Here is a 20,397-nt window from a genome sequence, read left to right on the forward strand (position 1 = left end):
ATTGCTAAAAAAAAATTAAAAATAATTAACACTGTTTTTAAACATTCGTTGTCCATATGTTCCTATCGTTCCTATGGCAGCTAACATATATGATAAAGATGTCCGATCTCAAAATTGATCTGTGTACACACCAAAAAAATTAGATTGCCAAAGTTCCAAATTAAACGTTATATGTTTAAGAAGATTATACGGTTTGTTTTCAATTGGTTTTTGCCAACTATTCTCGCATTTCGTAGTTTAGCTTATCTAAACTAGTAAGCTTTGAAATCATCGACAGTTTTAATCCACCCCGAATATAGAAAAATTTTCTTACATCCAAGTTTTTTTTTTGCACAAAACCAACATGTTGCCATTCATTTTTTTCGGCTAAAGATATACTCATAGATGATATTATTTGTTACAATCGTATGCTCAAATAATGTAAGTTTGAACACGTTTTAATTTAACGTGGAAAGTATTGAAAGTATTGTTAGTAAAAGTAAGAACATATATGCAAGCCATAGCTTTTTAATACTGAACGTCTCCTTCGGCGTTTTTCTACCCCTCCCGCTTTAGCTTATGTCTGTCGATCAGCTCGAATTTCATTGGCTATTGCCGATTACAGGGAACCCCCGAAAGTATGCAGAAAGTTGGCCCAGTGCAATTGAGCGGATCGTAGTTGGGGGCAAAATGCCATTTTCCCCACTATCCCCATCTCGTTCGACCGAAATACAAGAATAGCGTTGAACAAAGTTCAAACTACCCAAACAAAGCAAAACAAAACAGAGCTAAACAAAACACACACAACGCAACAGGGAGCTGGTCATGTTTTTTGTTAATTAAAATTGGCATAGCAGCCGAGGGTAAAGAGCTGGGAACAACATTTTTGCATTTTCATCAGTTTTTCGGTTTCGGGCAGCTGAACATTTGAACATTTCAACCAGCGGCGACAGCTCACAGGTCATAGGTCACAGGAAGCGAAAGAAAACCTTCTGCTTTCAACTGTATGAATGCCTTTTCGCAGTGTGTATATTTACCTTTGGAGTGCTTAATTTTTCAATGGACGACAACCCATTGAGGGCGAGTCCTCGATTTATATGCTGCCAATAAATTTTCCCAACACTTTGGCCCGTCTAATACAATATTTACATCAAATAGGGTGAGAGGAGAGAGGAGTTGGGCGAAATAAAAAATTTCAATGCGTTATTCTTTGCCAAGAACCGAGAAAAGCGAAACTGCTTGGAGTGCACTAAGAAAAAGCAAAGATTCTCAATATTTTTCTTGCTTGTTAATTACAAAATTTTAATCTAATCTGATTTACTAAATTCATTTGTTAGAAGTTCAAAATCGGAGATATGTATGATGTTTTGCATAATTTTAAGAACTGTACTGATATTATAATAGATTGGTGCAAATTTTCCTATATTCCTGGCTTCATACATCATATATAAAACTGTAAAACAAATTCATTATGATAAGGAGACTATTGTAATCAAATAAAATACTGTTATATATTAGAAAGTAAGTAAGAAAGGAAGTGTTTTCGTTTGAGTCAATTTTTCTCGGTGCACCTTAGCTTCTTCTACTGTCTGTTTCAGTTTTGGCTTTGCTTTCCTACGCCCTCCCACTGGACTGCCGTTTTGGTTAAAAGCGCATTTGTAAATGTGAAGGACGAGATCCCTCAGCGCCTTTAAAATGGAAAATCTGCTCACTCCTCCTCTTCCTTGAACAATTTTTATAGGGGGGTCCCGAAATCCCGACTATAGCCGCTGGATCTGCAGCTGAAAATCGCGTTCGGGGCAAAAGCACATACAAGTATATTAGATTGAGCCAAAATCGGTTCATCGAAAATGGTCATAAATTCATTGACCAAAAGCCTGTCAAAGGTCTAGGCCAGCTCAAATATTTGCACTTTTTTTGATTCTGATTTTGAGTCCAACTTCTAACTGATATTTTTCATTCATTCATTCGAGCGGTTCGACTTATGACATTCAAAGCCAAATGAAAGTTTGCTCTCTTGCTTTGTTTTGCTTTTTTTCCTTTGGCTCAATAACGTTCGACTCGAGCAAACAAAAAATGTTGCCATTAGTTAAAGTTCAGCGTCTGCTCTTTGAGCTGGGTGTATATGAAGAATTTTTATTACGCATTCTTTTATTTGGTATTTAATGATTATATGATCTAATTAATTCGTATGTTAGTCTGAAAAGGGAAAGAAGTGTGTAGGCAAATTGAAAATTGTATAATACAAATAAGTTATACGAACTACTTCATTATTTTAAAATACTTTTCGCCCATACAAAAATTATATTTTTCAAACAAACGTTTGTTAAACAAATGTAAACCTAATATGGGAAAGCTTGTATCTGAGTTTTAGCCTTCTATCCATTTACTTTGTATCCCATTTCGGTGCTGATTTAAGCAACCGAATTTTGGTTTCGTGTTCGGTCGGACGGCATCAAGTTTCCAAGGAGTAAGCACAACTTGGCTTAGCTTTTCTCTTCTCTTCCCACGACCAGGCTAATAAGAAATGCGTGATGTGTGTTACCCTACACTCAATTTTTTTTGGGGTGTCGCAACCATTCGAATCGTGGAGTCCAAGGGTGTGTAAATATTTGTTTCTAAAGTTGGCAGCTTCTGAACACGTTCGTTGGTCATTGGGACTTGAACGTTTTCCCTTCCGTGACCCCTCCAAAGTGAACATTTCAAGAGTTGTAGACATTTTTCAGCTCACGTTCGAAAAATCTGTGTGCACCTCCTTGCGGGGAAAATGAAATTTTTTTCGTGATTGTCTCATTAAGAGAGTTGGAAATGCCTTGCGTTAGAGGTTTAGTTTATCGTTATCAATACTGGTATAGAGAAAACTGTATGCTTTAATGCATGTATAAAGATTAAGCTGTAAACTAGTATTGGATCAAATGGTTTTTTTACAAACAAGTTGGTGTTGAGTTTTCAATTAAAGCGAGTTGGGCAAAAGGTTTTGTTTGAGGTTTGCTTATGTCAGGAACACAACACAAGCACAGTACAGGCATTTTCAAAATAAAATACACTAGAGTAGAGTAGAAGTGAGTATTCTAGTTGCTCCCACATAATCTGCCACTTAATTCTGTAGATATTTCCAATCCCCAGTCAAGCCGCCATGTTTCCCAACAATTTTTTCAAAATGAAGAACTTTGCCAATCCGAAAACGATGTTCAAAAGCTGCGCCAGCAACGATGATTATCCCTCACAGGGCCTTCAGAAATCCGAAGCCGCTCCGGCAGGCCCTCAATCCACTGAAAAATCCACTGCTCAATCCCCTGCTCAATCCACTGCTCAATCCACAGCTCAACCCGCAGCTGAACTATGGAAGACTCAAGCTCCGAAAAATACCGCGAAGAAGACCCCACCGCCAGAACCCCAAAAACAGGGAAAGAATAAGAGTAAGGCTAAAAAGAATCAAAAGAATGTGCCTCGTACTCCTAGTCAGACGAGCAAAAGCAGTGGAAGCCACACGGATGCCAAGAAGAATCAAGCCAAGAATGAAAATTCAAAGGATAAGATGGGCCAGGGGAAAGAGAAAACCCAGGAGAAAGACAAAGTACAGGAGCTAGAGAAACTCCAAGTGAAGCAAAGGGTGCCGGAGCAGAAGAAAGTACCAGAAAAGAAAAATGTGGTCGAGAAAGTGGCGGAAAAAAAGATGCAGGATAAGAGAAATGTGCCCGAGCAGAAGTTGCAGGATGAGTTGACGCCAGAGCAAAAAGTGTTAGAGCAGAAGATCCAAAGGAAACTATCAGAGCAAAAGGTTATGGATAGGATGCTAGAGCCGAAGATTTACCAGAATACGTACCCAATGGTTAAACCCATTCCCCAACCGGATCCACAGCCAGCTGTCAATCACCAAATCCAAAAGGATGTTGTCATGGTGGCCACTCTCGTCGCTCCACCGGACAATGAGCCACAGAGCGAAAGCAGCGAGGACGACCTATCCATCGAGGTGGAACCGACCGAGCCTGACGAACCACACCATCCACTGAACAACAGCTGGACTCTGTGGTATCTGGAGAACGATCGCACCAAGAGCTGGGAGGATATGCTGCACGAGGTGACCAGCTTCGATACCGTGGAGAACTTCTGGAGCCTGATAACACACATCAAGCCGCCATCGGAGCTCAAGATGGGCAGTGACTACTGTCTGTTCAAGAAGGGCATTCGGCCGATGTGGGAGGATGAGGCCAATGTCCATGGGGGTCGCTGGGTCATCAGTTTGAGTAAGAACACCAAGACGGATCTGGACAACTTCTGGATGGACTCGATGCTCTGTCTGATCGGAGCGGCTTGTGATCACTCGGAGGAATTGTGCGGTGCCGTGGTTAATATTCGCGGCAAGTCGAACAAGATCTCCATTTGGACTGCAGACGGGGGAAAGGAGGCGGCTGTGTTGGAGATTGGACGCAAATTGCGCGAGGGTCTGCGCATGGAAAGTGCCTATGTGCTGCAGTATCAGCTCCACAAAGACACCATGGTCAAGCAGGGATCTACCGTCAAGTCAATATATACCCTATAGTTAACCCAATTCAACCCAACTGACAAGCCCAGGTCACATTTTAGTTATTTTAGGTATATTTTTTTTACCGAAGAACATTCAATCATCCACCCGCTAACAACCATCCATTCGAACATTCCCACATCCATTATACTTCGTTCAGACGTCAATCGGATGCCAAATCTGCAGTCAAGTCTTCCTTATACATGTTGTAACGTTGCTCTTGTGAAGCGAAAAAATATATATTCAAATGATTGTTTATTCATTTCAAATTGGAGAATGAATTTATTTGGTGTGGGTCTGACTTAACTTCTATTCCCACTCTTAATTGAAGAATATATGAACTTATTAGGGAGAACTATCATCGATAAGTATATACCATTTTAGAAAATGCAAAGCCATTGTTAAATGCCAGAGCATTGATTAAACATATTCATGCTTTGCCAATGGATATCTTCATATCTGGATGCAAGCTTCCCCTTTCCCTATTTTTCACCAGGTCCAGTTTCCATTGGAGCATTCGGGAATTGGTTGTTTTTGTTCGGGTCTACAACGGACATGGGACATTGGGCAGCGGACATGGGACTTGGGACATGCGACATGGGACATTTGGACATTTGGACGTTGGGTATCGAACGTTGGACTGGACTTATTTGGCGCACGCCGTCACAAAACTTGGCCGTGCTCAATTGTTTGATTTATTGACGTTTATTGGCAGTTGGCATTTTATTGTGACTGCTTTTGGGTGGCCAAATAAGGGGGAGCCAGGTGAATTCCTCTGGCAGTGAATTCCTTTTGTTGTTGTTCTTGGCCACTTTACTTCCATTCGATTGGGTTTTATGTGCTTAATGTATTTTCTGTGCCTTGTTGTACCTATTTTGGTACCTTCTAATTTCACTCAAAGCTCGCCTTTTGTATTTACAAAATATTCTGGTGACGGCAGTTCAGTTGCCAATCGTTGACCCCACATTGAAAGGTCAAGGCTCAGGTGGTTTTTCCGGCTGCAGGCCATAGAAGTGAGCTCACCTATATTTTGCCACTGATTTATGGCACTCAATTTCATTCCATTGTGCAAAGGAGGCAAAGCCATTGATTAAACACTTTAACGATTTTTATTGCTAGTGGTAGTTGCGGACTCATTAGAGGAAGAAAAGTAGGAAAGGGAAGCACTTTCCTTCAGGAAAAATCGATTCGACACACGGTTTTGGAGGGGGTTTGCGGATGAGCTCAATGTTTAACAATGGAATTGCCAATAAAACGAAACGGAAAATCTGTAAATATGCAGAGTGAAACCACGACGCCCATTTTACGGATACCAATTGCCAAAAGGTACATGCTACTCTTTCTTCCCTATAAATAACAAACGTAGACAACTTTTGCAGGAAATCCGACTATGGGTAACTCTAGAATTTAAATCTCTAATATGAAGTGGAAAGGACCATTCGTTGAAGATCATGTGAATTAGCTCTAATCATTCAAAAACTATACCTGCAATTTCTCACCCACATTCTGCAGCACACTTTTAGGCATTGTCGAAAAGAAAAAACACCTTATTCACAATCGAAGATATAATAAAAGTGTTCGAAAGTTCAGCCATAAAAATAGCAGATATTTAATTTAGCATAAGTTACTTAAATAATCAAAACTTAAGCCCTGTTAGGTGCAAGCCAATACAATCATACTCCTCCGTGCAGCCAATAAACCCCTCCGATGTGGCCAAAAAAAAAAATACAAAAGCAAATTTACCTTTAAGCTGCCAACTACCCCAACTATAGACTGGTGGTGCAGAGGGGGCGCACCACAGGTGGCATTTGTGTTGTAAAGCGTCGATTTACATGCGTGTTGTATGCACAGGGGAATATACTTATATACACACAGAAAAAATATACCACAAAATCATATAAGACCCAAATTCATACATCATTTCATTACCCATTGTGTTTTTTTTGGAAAGATATAAAGTATGTCAAATGCCACAAATTATATACTATTAAATTAGACACCACATTTGTTTTTCTGAGTGTGTATATATATATATGGAGGCAAAGGCAGCCAGGCGCTGACGAATTTCAATTTATTTACTTTTATTTGCTTATGCAAAATAGTCGGCTGCGGCTTGATTTTAGTTAGCATACACAGCCGAAAAGCAAAGAAATTCAGGAGATGCAGAGAAGCTTTGCTAAGAGGTTTTCCAAGAGCTTTAATGTACGCTCCTTTGGGCCTTAAAGTTGTTGGAGTATACTGAAAGCCAGCAAGTATCGAGAATACACCATAATTCCAACTCAGCAGCTTAAGTCCAGATGATCCCAGACTAAGCACTACATGAGGGATTTAATAGGTCTATGCTTGTAAATCAGACAATTTAGACTTTTATGTTTTTCTAAGAAAAATAGTAAATACGATTAATTAAAAAGGGAACTTTTATGAATATATTATCTCTATTTTTCGTTTGCTTAAATGATAAAACTAAAAAAATTAAAATAATTAATTAGTTCAACTAGTCAAATCACAGAAACTTGTTTGGAGCTATAATAAACCTATTGATTTTTTCAGCTCTTTCCCCGAGACACTAGGTAATCACTCAACCCCAAGGGCCCGTATCCAAAGGAGAACTTTGCCTGCTGAAGAGAGACATTTCCTTGTGCCAAAGACTCAAATCAGCCAAGGACAAATAGGTTGACCGGACAAAGTGTCCCGAATCTGACACTTGCCCCAATGCCCAATTCATAATCCATACAGACACGGCCAGCTCACTTTTCTCCCTGCTTTGCAGGACGACAAGACAGAACATTTATGTTCCGAATCCGGACGAGAGGCGAACATGGCATATGGAAATACGCTAACGACTGCCCAGCCAAGATACACTGAAAAACAATGTATAAAAGGTAAGTTGCTACCTTTAAGCTTACTTAGGTATTGATTTGTATACCCCTGGAAACAGTATTTCAATTTCAGTAAAAAGATTGCAACGCAGTTAAAGCCCTAAAAAGTATATACATTCTTGATCAACAAGGGAGTCGCTTTAGCCATGTCCGTCCGTCTGTTTCTTAACATATTACCCCGAAATATAGCTTTTTATTTAGCAATGTTTAAAATGTTTGCTTTATTAGAATAAGTGATAGAGGAATTAGAATACAATAATCTAATAATCTTTAAAATAATATGGAATGTTATCCTAATTCAAAGCGCATTAAAACAAAATGTAACTAAAAATTGTAAATATTTGTACATTTTACCTCACATGATGAGAAATCGTCAAAGTAATAATCATATCATATTCAATAATTTTTGGGCCTGTGTAAGAGGGTGCCTCCGTTGCCCTCCAAATTGGGCTAATTATACAGCCATAGCTAATGCCGTAACGTTGTGTGCGGGTGTGCGGGTGTGCGAGTGTGTGTTCAGGGGTCTGGGTCCTGAATAAGTCATGTCGCTGTTGTGATTACCTTTGGTCGGTCGGGGGTTCAATGGCCATTCGCACGATATGTCAATCCGTTATGCTCTCCAGTTTTGTGCCCAGGAAATATGCTGGCTAAACAGCAGGAGGAAATGTGTTTGCCAAATTGTTGCAACAAATGTGTAGCTGTATTAATTAAATGCGACCACACACGAGGCACATGGGTGCCATACGATATGCAAATGCGACGCCCAATAATCCAGTGCATATTGGATTAAGCTCGAGGCACATCATTAGAGCTGGTTCCGTCAATCTTCGCAGTTTGTGACCCAATATATACGTGGTCCTATGTTACGTGGCCCAGTTTTTGCATTTGTTTATTTTTTTATATTGTAAAATGCTTATCCCAAACGTGCACTAAGATTGTTAACACTTTTGGATATTTAATCATAAAAACAAAATGCTTTTTCTTTGACATCTTGTGTGTCAATCATTTTCAGGCCATTTTCCCGTGATGTTAATTTGAAGCAATATCAATTGTATATCAAGCGATTGGCAGACACATATCCATTCTGACTGTGGGTCAATCTTTTTGACCAACCTTTTCGGGCAAGTCTTTATTAAGTTCAAATTGAATCGATTGTTTAGCTGTGATTAAGATAACTGGTAACTAAGCCGACAGACAAGTCCTGGGAGACAGTCTTCATGCCCCTTCTTCTGCTTCTGCTTAAGTTGAAGCCGGAGCAAGTGCACTTGGCTGGCAAATGTTGACATTTCTTTTTGGGGATTTCAGCTCGCTTGTGCGCTTGGATTTTGTTTTTATTATGATTATTTTAACTGCTATGGTAAAGACAAACACAGTGGGAAAAGGGCAAAGTGGGTGGGATGAGAGTGAACTCGCGAAAATGCAATTTTCCATGGGGCGGAAAAGGGGCGAAGGACAAAAATGGGCTTGGCGTCAAGCTTTCCACCCAAAGCCAGACAAAGTGAAATGCAATAAAACAAAGGCCAGCAAGGAGGCAAAGGCAAAGGCAATGGCAAAGGAGTGGCAGCCCTGCAACTGTCTTGTCTTGTCTTTGCTGCTCGAATGCCTGCAGCTGTGACCCCTGAACCCACTGCATCACCATGCACCACGCTGCACCACCCACTTCTTGCCACCACCCAGAGAAAGCGCATCGCATTTACAGCGCAATGATTCAAATTGTCGCCTTGGATTATGGATTTATTACGCGTCTCGTTTCTCGTAAGCTGCCAGCGAGGAGCTGCAATTGTGCATGCTGCTTGCAATTACTATCAATGCGCTCCAACCACCCCACCTCCCCCCTTTTTTCCACCCCCATCTTGCTGCACCCTTTCTGCGAAAATGTGTCAGTAATTCGCGTTGACAGTTTTTCGGTTTTAGCTTGCACATCTCGCTATCTTTCGCGTCTTTAAGCTTTAACTTTGTCGCAACTTCGAAGACGTAATGGTTTATCTCTTGGCGATAGTTTCATTTATTCTGTGATTTTCGAGCTCTGTATTATGGTATTAAACATACATGCTTATGTACCCTGTCACCTGGTTAAAATTTGGACTAGCTAATGTGTTTGTCTAAACAACTTCAAGATGCATTTATTTTTATTCAATTCTCTGATATATGTTTTTCAGTTTAGAACAACCCAAAAAATATTCTTAAAGCTTGTGTTTAAAAATAGATAAGAAGTAACCTTGTCTTCTGATGATTAGCACTTTTATTTTCCATTTACACGGTCGCCAGAATTTAATACCGCAGCGTAATTTTCTGATTTTTGCTTTTGATTTTTCATAGGAACTTGCTGGCTCATCGCATTCATTTTGAAGTTAAGGCAACTGAAAACAGAATCCTCATTGGTGGGTCAAGGTAAATATAAATACCTTTGCCCAGTCACGATTTACCAAGTGTGGCTATCTATACATAATATCTGTCGCTGACTTCGAGCCCTTTGGGCTACACAAATATTGCAGATAATTTAAGCCTACTCATCATGCCGCAAAACCTTCTTGACCAGGGGTTAGGGTTCCATTTTCGAGAAGCCGGGTCTTGGGTCAAGGCGACTTAGACTCAGTTTTGGGCACAGAGCATAGAGCTAGCACAAAGCTGGAAATCATTTAGAAAATCAGACGAAAAATGACCAAATTCGGCGAATGACAAAGTGGTTGAAAGCTTTTCGTAATAATTATTATGTATTATTTGTGTGTGCAACTCTAATTGTTGTCAACAACAGATGTGGTTGTTTGTGCTTGTTGCTGTTCGTTATTCGCCGTTGACAACGCTGACATTTCGAATTTAGACATTGTCTGACTGTTTGACCGCACATTAAAATTCGCTTTTTGTGTGCCACGGCTAGTTAGGATAGGATTTTTTGGCATTGCTACTCCCCCAGCTGCTTGTTTACTTTCGAGCACATCAAATTATGTAAAAACTCATTTTTTGGCCAAAGAATTTACGTTTTGTTTCGTTTGGCGAAAAATCGTGTCAAAATGGGTGAGATCCGTGGGGATTCCAGGGGCGATGGTTAAAGGGGGCTAAAGATGGTTAAGCGTAGGTCACGAAAATGCAGCAGCCACAACAATGCAATGAGCAGGCGTTGCAGATTAATTAGCGTCTGCCTGCGATAAAGCACGTCGCAGTTACAACCGCATCGTGAGCAACTTAAAAAGGGGAAAATTGTTGAAGAAAAATTGGGAAAATGGCAGGAGGGTTGCATAAAAAAAAGTGAAGTAAGACCGGAAATTGTCGGGCCTTAATCGATCCAGTGATATTAAAGTTGAATTCGAGTTAGGCCTGAATAAATATAAATTGAGTTTTCTGAAGTTTGGGAAAACTTTGTAAACAAAGTGTTAATAACTGTTAAAATTATGATGAAGCACCGATTGACGTTATATTTAAATTAAGATTGTAGTCAAACCAGTAACCCATTAAAATGAAATTAAAGCTTCACCATAATCAAAACAGGATTCATATAAGACAGAGAGATTGAAAAAAGAGTTAAGCGGAATATATTGTGGTTTAACTGAGCCAACATAAATAAAATCTAGTTAATTGATGCACAATTTAAACGGTTCACAATAAAATATATTTGTTGAAATCGAATTAAAGCGGATTATGAACTCTCAAAAGACTTAGGCCCAATGAATATTTAAATTTGAAAACTTTGCTGCTCTTAAATTGCATTAAACATTCATATGGTTAATGGGGCAGTCTAGTACTCTGATTTATTTTGATGGCCCCGCACTTGATTTGGGGTGGCTCGCTCCTTAAATATATGTCCTTCGCAAATAACTAATGGTAAATAATGGAAGTGTGTGTCGCACAAGTTTCGTCGAGGTGCCAGTGCACAAATTTCTGTGGTCAGCCGCAGCCAATCAACCGCAGAGTGTCAGCTGCCAATTGTCTTTGGTCCAGGTTGCAAAGAACTCGACTTGCAGATACCGATTGGTTCGAAATTTCCAACTTCTACAGCAGCAAACCAAGGATTGAAGGATTTCAATTCCTGAAACCCAGGAAAACCGCTTTAAAGCGAGCTCTCCTTTCCAATTCTTTCGAATTAATCGTTCTAAACATTACCTTTTGTAGCTGATAAGTTTATTAAGGCTCTCAAAGGGGAGTTTTTTGTAATTGTTTCTATATTGTTTAGTCTTCTCTGCAGTTTCAAAGGGTATTTGTTCTTTGCTGGTTTTTACAGGGTATGCGCTTAGCTGCCCCAGCACATGATAAATGAAGGCAATTTCTCAGGCTCTTTTTCTCCAGTCTCTCAGTTTCCCTTTGTTTCTCCATCTATCCTGCTGTATGAGCTATGGCAAATCGCTGCGAAAAATACGGGAGAAGATTTATCTAACATGTCCAGTGGGTGGGAGAAAAAGAGAGAGAAATGGAAATGGAAAAACCGGGGGAGAACCCCACTGAGAAATGACGTCTAGACGTTTTTTGTTCTCCGTCCTCTGTTGTTTTTTAGCGGTACTTTGTGGGGGCTCATTAAAGGAACCTGGCTTAAATTTTGGCCAACTGCTGCCCCCGCCCCACTGTTTCCTTTTTCCGCACTGTTTCGTGGTGTTTCGCTTAATTGTTCGCTGCTGCTTCGTGGCCAACTAAATACCTGTATAAATATTTTATTACGCAAATGAAACAAGCATTGTTTGCATTTTATTTGCGCGCACAAGGAAACGTCGCCAGCTGCAGCAGCCGGAAAATGCAGAGTGCGATTGGGGAAAGAAGGACATTTGTATGCAGGAAGGACAGCTGACCGCAGACATTGCCACAGGAAATGTAAAGCAGAATGCAAAGAATCCTCCGGAGGCAGCTTTTCCACCTGGGATTTCAGCCAGGTGCCATCTCTGCGGAGGGGAAACCATCACCATCCCACTTCTAAGCCCGATTCCAGGCAATCGTTCGTGATTGATTCAAAGCGATTGCAATTGGCAGCAAGGCCAAAAGAATTGTTTTGCCGAGATGCCGACACACAAAATGCCCCTCAATATTCCCATAGGATTAATTTGTTTTTTCTTTAGTGAAGGCTTTTCCGGAAATATATGGATATTTTTCATTAGGTTGTTACCTGTAAGCTTTGAAGTATGTAAATTACTTTAAAAAGTTTAAAAATTAAGACAAAAGAAGAGCACTTTGAAAGAAGTACGTTATAAAATAGAGTAAAACCAGTATTCCAATAGGTAAAACAAAGTCTCAAGCCAAGTGAAGCCAATTAGCCGAATGTTGAATGGCCAAATGGCTACCGCTAATTGAGTCAGATGAAAAGCCAAAAGTCCCCTATTAGAGTTAGTTGTTAATTGTTGTGTACCAATACCTATTAAAGGGGGAAAACTTAGGTACAAATTTGGAAAAAATCAATATAACAAATTACCATACTTAACTTTAGTTCACCTGTCATAGGCGGCTTATGAGTAATATTTGAACATAAATACCTTTAAGTTAAAATATTACTCATATGCCGTCTATGACAGGGGAATCAATGAGAGTTTAATAGCCTTTTCCAAACTATAGTTATTCGTCCCTTTTTCCACATTCAATCAACGCATAAATTATGACCAACTAGCATTAATCTCATTTGCGGCCCCACCAATGGGGATACACTAATATCACCCATACGCCGCGTGTGACAGCCGAGGGAAATTTTTCTCCCCCGCCACCGAAAGGCAAACATCACATCAATCAGAGGAATGGAACACAGCTGCTTGGCCACTGTCCAAACAATCAGGAAACGAGGAGCCATCGGAATTAGGCTAATGAAATGCTTGTTAAGTGAAAACGATGATGATAACAACATCCCCAGCTCGAAAAAAAGCACAAAACACAGTCATGGCAATCGATGAACAGACTGCTAGCGACATTTTCTATTGACCCACATCGTCATCTGTCCTCGTACGCTTAATTATTCATTATTATTTGACTTTTGTGGCTGTTTGTTTGCGTTCCACCCAATCTACCCAGTCCATTGAGTCGAATGGCTGTCAATGAGTCTCCATTTGTGCGGAGGATCGACCTAATGAGAACCAGAAAGTCCAGTCATCATTCGATGACCACTTTGCAGGCCCTTCTGGGTCAGGGTGATCGGCGGCCAATTAATTGCTGGAGGTAAGAATCTCAAGCGACTACAAGTTGTTAACTAAAGTCTATACACAAAAACTTTAATTGCAAGCCTTGAAAATTTGACAAAGTAAATGTGTTGGATTGACTCTACATCTGCATAGCAAGAATTTAAAAAGACAATTCTTACTTCAAAATTCTAGATTACATATTCATTCTTATTAGTATTATAATTTCAGTTAAAACTTGTCCATCAGTTTTAAAGTTATCTGGATAAAACTTGCCAATCGGCTTCTTTTTCTCTGGAAAATTATTATTTCATTATATTTCATGATATAGTCTTTTTAAAATAAAAACGGTTTTAATTTTTTTTTAGTCTGACGACTTATCTTCAGATCCAAATATTAAAAAAAAAAATAATAAAAAAATCTACACCATTTTTAATTTTTGCGGAAGAAAATTAAATAACTAATGTGCCTAAAAACATTTGTTTGAAAAAAAATCATATGCTCGAGAATGGAAATTTTGTCCAGATCTTTGACGCCCGGTAAAAAAAAACCCGAGAAGCAGAGTGAGTAGAACCACTCGAGCCACTCTTTCGTCCTTCCCCTTAAATGCTGTCAACATATGTGCATAAATTTCACACGTGGCGCCCAGCGATTCATGCATTTTACATGCACCAAAGGATTTCCCAGCTCCACTTTCCACCGCTACGCCAGAACCATTTTCCAACTCCATCGGCGAGCCATTGTCCGTGTTGCTGCTAAGTTTTTTTTCATTTCACATTTTCATTTTTTCCTCCATTTCGGGTTTTTGGTTCCTGCCTCAAAAAAACAGAAAAAAAGACGAACGTTGGGAATGGCAAGCGGCTTGTTTGTTAATACGAAGGCATTTAATTTTTAATCGCTGCATCCGACTCGAAGTTGACGTTGTCGCAGGTCCTGCGCCTCGTCCTCACCCACATCCTTCCACCTTTTGCTTTTGCGTTCCTTCCCAATTGTTAACCCAGCGCGTTACATATGTTTAATGAAGAGAGAGAACCGCACGCACGAGTTGCTCGAGCGCAGGATCTGAATTCCACGGGATTGGCAAGGGAGGGATATTGCACAGAGAGAAAAGGGGGGCACTGTAATCAGTTCAAAATGGTGAAACTAACAATCTTGTTCCAAACATAAGATGTTACTGCTCTTTTAATAGTGAGAAGTTTTGCGAGCTTGCATCTTTTATTGATTTGACAAGGTAACCAAACCGGTTCTATCTTTGTGTCAATATTATTTTTCTAAATTAATTACTAGTTATATATTTTCTCGATTTCCACATTTTTTGCCATATTTGATTTTCTTTCAGTGCACTTTTTGCGGTTGAAGTCTGACTTTGGCTGGCAATGCATTCAATGCCTCTGCAGCTCCGCGTATGAATATATATAAGCCGTGGGTGTGAGGCAGATAGATATGTATTGGATGCTCGCTTCTGACTCTGCGGCAAGTTATTATAACAGTTCATTGATTTTCAATTTTCAATGCATTTCATTGTTTGCCGTTTTTCCCTTTTTTTGTGCCACCCACAAGCGCTCTTTTCTCAATTTATCTCCATTCCTCTGGCATTGGGAATGGCTCAACTCGTGTCAGTGGCAACTGCAACAAATTTCCGCACTGCAAAACTCACTCGAACTCAAAAGTTCATTCCAAGTTTATTTTTGACGAGCCAACCAGCAAACAGCCAGGCATACAAAAATTAACGAAAAAAGAGTGAGGTAAAGAATTTAAATAATTTCGCGGGCTTAAAAATGCAATGAAATGCAATGGTTGGTCTCAGACGGAATTGTCCCAATGCAGATCCGGTTTATAATGCTTAAAGCTCGAGTTATTTATGACAGAAAAACGGAGGACATGGGCGGAAAAAGGGAAATGCTCTTCAATTGAGCAGGGATTTTTCCCTGCCACGCGGACAAAAAGAACGAGTGCCTCTCCATCGCTGATTATTTTCCTTTTTATTGCAAGTCCTTCACATTTCTCATCTTTGGGCTTACGTCTTCTTGATTGGACTTTAATGGTTAATTGCTTTGAATTCGAAAACCTCAAGTAACGAAGTAAACACTTATATTTGAAAAAGTTTTTAAAGCAAGCCTTGTATTGTTTGTTTTTCGATTATTTCAAGTCGATATCACAACTAAATAAGCCCCAATTCAAATAGGTCACGCCAAAAGACATTTACCCCTGTGAAAAATATAACAACAGCAAAACAAACGAGTAAGTAACTAGATTTAAACAGCTTTGCTGAAATAATAATGTTCGAAATTAAAATAAAGATCTCTCTGAAAGCAAAAATCTCATAAATATGTACCTACTTATTTATGTGGAAAATTAAACGATTTTTTCGAGTTCTATTAAGCCTCAGAACTTTCCCATCTTAACGTTTTATCTGCAACTTTTTAGTAATGCACCACGTGCTGAGGTCGCGTCGTTTACCCACGGATCCCAGCATCCTTATGAACTGGGTAAATGCTCTGATTGAAAGTGACTTTTGTTCTCTGGAGGATCTGCGCAGCGGTATTGTCTGGTGCCACTTGCTTGAGGCTATATACCCCGGCTCCATTGATCTGGAATCCCTGGAAGCGGACAAGATGGGTTGGCAATGGAACTACCGAGTGTTAAAGAGGGCTCTCAATAATTTGGGATTATATCCACACATTAATGTGCATGAATTGGTCTCGGGTCGAGTTGGGGACACCATATATCTTCTGCACTTCTTTATCGACGTGTTTACTGTGATTTTGGGAAGAAAAATTAAAGACAGGGAGCACCACTCCAGCAAGGAGCCGAGGAATTTTAAGAGTTCGTCAACAATTGAGGTCATTGTGCAGTGGTTCAAGAGCTTCTTTGTGAAGGAGAAGGAGGTAAGAATTCGTGTGGATTTGATACATAATCGAAATTCGTAAGATTCATCATCGATGTTGATTCCTAGAAAGGACCGGAGGAGGAGGAGTCAGACGAGAAGCGCCAGCTGGAATTTCATCGCCAGGCGCTTCTACTGCTCTTCCTACCGATTCCGGATGGATGCTCTCCCGTTTCCACCGAGGAAATGGTTCGCCGACTTGGCGACCGAAACTTCTGGCCGGAGCAAGATGATCGAAATCATCCGAGTGCGGAGCGATTGGCGGCTTATCGACGACAAAAGAACGAGGATCACCGGATACTGCGATCTTTGGTGGAATCCTGCATGCATCTCCGGCGTGGCAGGCAATTGATGGAACAACTTTGGCTGGCCAGTCTCAAGGAGCATCCCGCTAAATAGGATTCTCATCCTGCGACCTTCTCCACCTTTCATTTCTGCGTGTCCTTTCCGGCTGTCAGCTGTCCGACACTTAATACACGTCTTAATAAGGTTTCCCGTCCGTCCACTATGCTCAGAGTTTTCCTTGGTCAAACTGTCTTTTTTCTCCTCTGTTTTTTTTTTTTCCACGCCATCCGACAGGCGGAGGACAACAAGAGCTGGCGTGCCCCTAACTTTGTTTACTTGTAATTACTTTGACCTTGTGAGGCGTGCAGCGATGTCCTGGAAAATTGAGGGTGTCTCAGGGGAAAAAAGATGGTGGAGATGGTTCAGTACAGTAGCGTAAACTGGATGTTTTCCCAACATACTTTCCAGATATATCAATCAAATATCGTTTTCACTAATAAACTTGTAAGCAAATGCATTTCAGAATTTGTCTTCAAATTAAAGTTTGCAAAGCTAAAGCGATTTTTAAATTGAAAAATAGTTTTTGAATTCCGATCGACTTTTTCCGCCCATGGTGGCAGTGTTAAATTAGTTTTTTCTTTCCTATTCACAGCAAAGGTTTCTGTTCGCCGTCGTTCTTGCCTGCCTTCACTCCTCTTTTTTCTTTTCATTCCCTTTAATTTTGTTTGGTTTTTTTCGTCAGCGAATTGCCATTACAATTTCATTTGAGTTCAGTTCGTTTCAGGACCCCTGCTCAGTGACCTGCCGCGCCCCATTCCGCGTTTTACAGGTATTTAATTTGATTGTTCTGCATTCGCTCCCCCGTGGCGGTGAATCGAGGAAAGGAGGGGGTTCGTGGGTTATGTCTTTATTTAAGACCGCTCATAAATTTTAATTATGTGCATTTTTAAATACGTGACCCTTTCGTCTCTTCGCCTTCTCCTTTTTTTCTCAGGCAGTACATAATCATCGCTGTTGAAGCATTAAATAAGCCCTAGAATAAAAGAGGTGCTGGTTGGTCGGGAAACCTTGCCTATCGGAGGGTTGTTGTCTCTATTTCCGTTTCGGCTGCTCCTCCTTTGTGTTCCACTCGGGCGGGAAGACAAGCTCATCAATTAGGGGAGGACAAAATGACCTGACACCCTTGTGACCCCAAACAATGACCCTTTTCCAATGCTCCAAATGGAGTTCGATGTCATCTAATTGCTGAGTTAAAGTCAGCTGGCCCGTAAGAAATATTCATTAATTTTTAAATTAAAAGAAAATTACCAATTAAAGTCTTTTCTATATTTTTTATTTTTTTAGTTCTTAAACGATGTTGAACTTAACTTATGCTTTTACCTTACCATATATGCTATTTAAAAGCCGTCTGACTTTCGCATTTTATAAAATGTTAGTTATTTTGGTATAAATGTTTTTAATTTTGCGGGGTTAAGAAGCATCCTATTATGTCAGGGTGTCTGCTATGGCTTCGAAGTCCAATTAGCCAGCTCGAAACGCCCCACTTGTTAACGCTTCAGTTGTTTTTCGTCGGGATTTGAACCGAGCACGACCTTTTCGATTGCCAGCACCCGCGACACTTTCGCCATTTGCAACATGCAACCTTGCAACATTTCCATATACTACAGAATTGAAGGCGGGCCCAAAAGCGAAGCCGCAAAACCGACAATCAACATTTAAAGTGATGATAGGGAGAGTTGCCCTCTGGAAAACCCCCTCTTTCGCCTAAAAATCAGTGTTGGAAAAGAGGTACGCCTCTATTGTACCTAGATAAATATAATGTATTTGAAATATTATTATGAAATGTGAGTAAAGTTGAATAGAGGAAGATTCTACATTTGTTTAGCCCAAGTTTTAGTACCGCCTTTTTATGTTTACCCCAGTAAATTAAAAATAACACTTAGGTAAAATAACTAGGTACTTGTTAACCTAGCCTATGCCTTTTAACCAGAGCGCGTCAATTACATTTTCGATTGCTTTTCGGCTGGGTGTTGCAATGCGGAATTCGCCTCTCGGGTTTGGCTTTTGGCTCTTGGGGAAACCCATTCCCCCGCCTAACAATGCACAATCCCAACATTGATTTAGTGCTGCCACCAACAGACGGTTTGGTTGCGACTCGCAGAAGAGTCGCCAAATGCACATCGATATAGTTATTATGGCTTTTGGCTACCGCTTTCCATTTGGGAGAAGGAAAAACGGTTGGCAAACTGGGTGGGGAAAACCCGACCTCCGGCTAAACCCAACTAATGGAAGTTGGGTCATTGAAAGTGCGCCACGAAGCAGACGATGATCTTTAGGTGTGGAGCGACCTTATAATTAACCCTGAGTTTGAAAAGTATTCAAGCGGATTAAGTGGAGAAAATTCGTGATCGATACAGATTAAGTGATCTCTGTTATTTTTCAAAGCAATTACTTAATTATAAATCTTCGTTTAAAACTGACTCTACTTACAAATGATACATTTTTAGATTATCGAATTTTAAGACCATAATTAATGATTTCATTGACAGTTAATACATCTACACATACAACAAATTTTGTTTACTTATTTTCTTATTTTCATTAAAACCATCCAAATATATATGATTTATGTTTACTTTTCTTTTTTTTTTCACTTTTAAAGAAAATTCCCTGGTTATTTTACTTTAAATCCATTTTGCTATTATTAAGGTAAATCAAACTCTTCTCTAGCTGTATGCCAAAAAATTCTGTTCCCTACTGAACCGTTTATCGGGAAGTTAAGTTCCTACATCCCTATTATTTCCGTGTTTCCAACTAACCCAGTTACTCAGTGATCACTACATTCAACAACTGTGGTAAAGTAGTTCCATTAACTGAAGTCGACTTGGCTACACTTCACTCCCAGGGCTCATCATACATCATTCAGCATTAGCAACTGGATTTAGTTGCACTCAATCATGGGTGTAGGTGTGCCTCCCATTTCGAAGCCCCGTTTATACTCTTGCTAAAGGCCATTATTATTTCTGTCAAGAGTTCACAAAGCAGTCAAGAAGGCATTTCTGGATCAGCAACGGCTGGCCGTTTCTACGCAAACTTTAAAAAATCGCACGACTATCTCAAATAGCTACCTAAATACCATGTGCGAATAAAAATTTAAATATAGAATATTTAATTTTTTTAACAGCTTCAAGGGTAGAGTAATTAAAATTTGGCTAGCTGAAGTTACTACTTTTTTCCGTTCCCTCTGAATACCTTAAGCCGTCTAAGTGCAAACAGTTTGTTGTCTGTTCATTCTGGAAATATATAATGCATATGCCGTCGCCCTCTTTTCCCCCTCCCATATCAGCAATAATTAAACTTTTGTCCGATATCGACAAGTTTCCATTCGCATTCCCGCCCCTCTGAAGTTGCAGAATGTGTATCTTTTTTTTCTGGGCGGGGACGCCCCAATAATATTTTTGTTGAACGGCCACTTTCGGAAAACGTAGGAGGGAAATACAGCAGCGGCAGAAGAAGTAGTCCTTTTTATACTATTAGTATAAGAACATTTTAGAAAAATTTTACCGACGTATTTATTTTTGAATTTGTTTGTAAAATTGAATATACAAAATTTTATCTATTTATTCTCAGTTACAAACAAACCGATTTGAATTGTATATTATTAAGAAATAACAATAAAAATAAATAAAAAATAAACTTATATAAACATTTGTTATTGCTAAATAAAAATGAATTATTATTTTTATTGTTATTTCTTCTGTC

At 39.7% G+C, this 20,397-nt stretch overlaps 2 protein-coding genes across 6 annotated transcripts; both read left to right on the plus strand.

Moving 5' to 3' along the window:
• Positions 1-304: 304 nt before the first annotated feature.
• On the plus strand, positions 305-4,773 carry LOC108049717 (neurofilament heavy polypeptide). 4 transcript variants are annotated; one of them, XM_017131002.1, is made up of 2 exons: positions 305-420; positions 3,089-4,773. In XM_017131002.1, the coding sequence occupies exons 1-2, from the start codon at positions 385-387 to the stop codon at positions 4,520-4,522; spliced, it is 1,470 nt and encodes a 489-aa protein (XP_016986491.1). In that variant the 5' UTR covers positions 305-384; the 3' UTR covers positions 4,523-4,773. The 4 variants fall into 4 exon arrangements, with proteins under 4 accessions (XP_016986491.1, XP_016986494.1, XP_016986492.1 ...); XM_017131005.2 differs by having other exon boundaries at positions 309-420; positions 3,106-4,773; XM_017131003.1 differs by lacking the exon at positions 305-420 and adding an exon at positions 2,934-3,041.
• Positions 4,774-15,606: 10,833 nt separating this feature from the next.
• On the plus strand, positions 15,607-16,842 carry LOC108049682. Of its 2 annotated transcripts, none has more exons than XM_017130940.1 (3): positions 15,607-15,704; positions 15,891-16,351; positions 16,420-16,842. In XM_017130940.1, exons 2-3 carry the CDS (start codon positions 15,893-15,895, stop codon positions 16,747-16,749), a joined length of 789 nt encoding a protein of 262 aa, XP_016986429.1. In that variant the 5' UTR covers positions 15,607-15,704; positions 15,891-15,892; the 3' UTR covers positions 16,750-16,842. The 2 variants fall into 2 exon arrangements, with proteins under 2 accessions (XP_016986429.1, XP_016986430.1); XM_017130941.2 differs by having other exon boundaries at positions 16,424-16,842.
• Positions 16,843-20,397: the final 3,555 nt, after the last annotated feature.

Source organism: Drosophila rhopaloa, unplaced genomic scaffold (assembly GCF_018152115.1).
Source record: "Drosophila rhopaloa isolate 14029-0021.01 unplaced genomic scaffold, ASM1815211v1 contig_3, whole genome shotgun sequence".
In the NCBI taxonomy this organism is placed as follows: domain Eukaryota; kingdom Metazoa; phylum Arthropoda; class Insecta; order Diptera; family Drosophilidae; genus Drosophila; species Drosophila rhopaloa.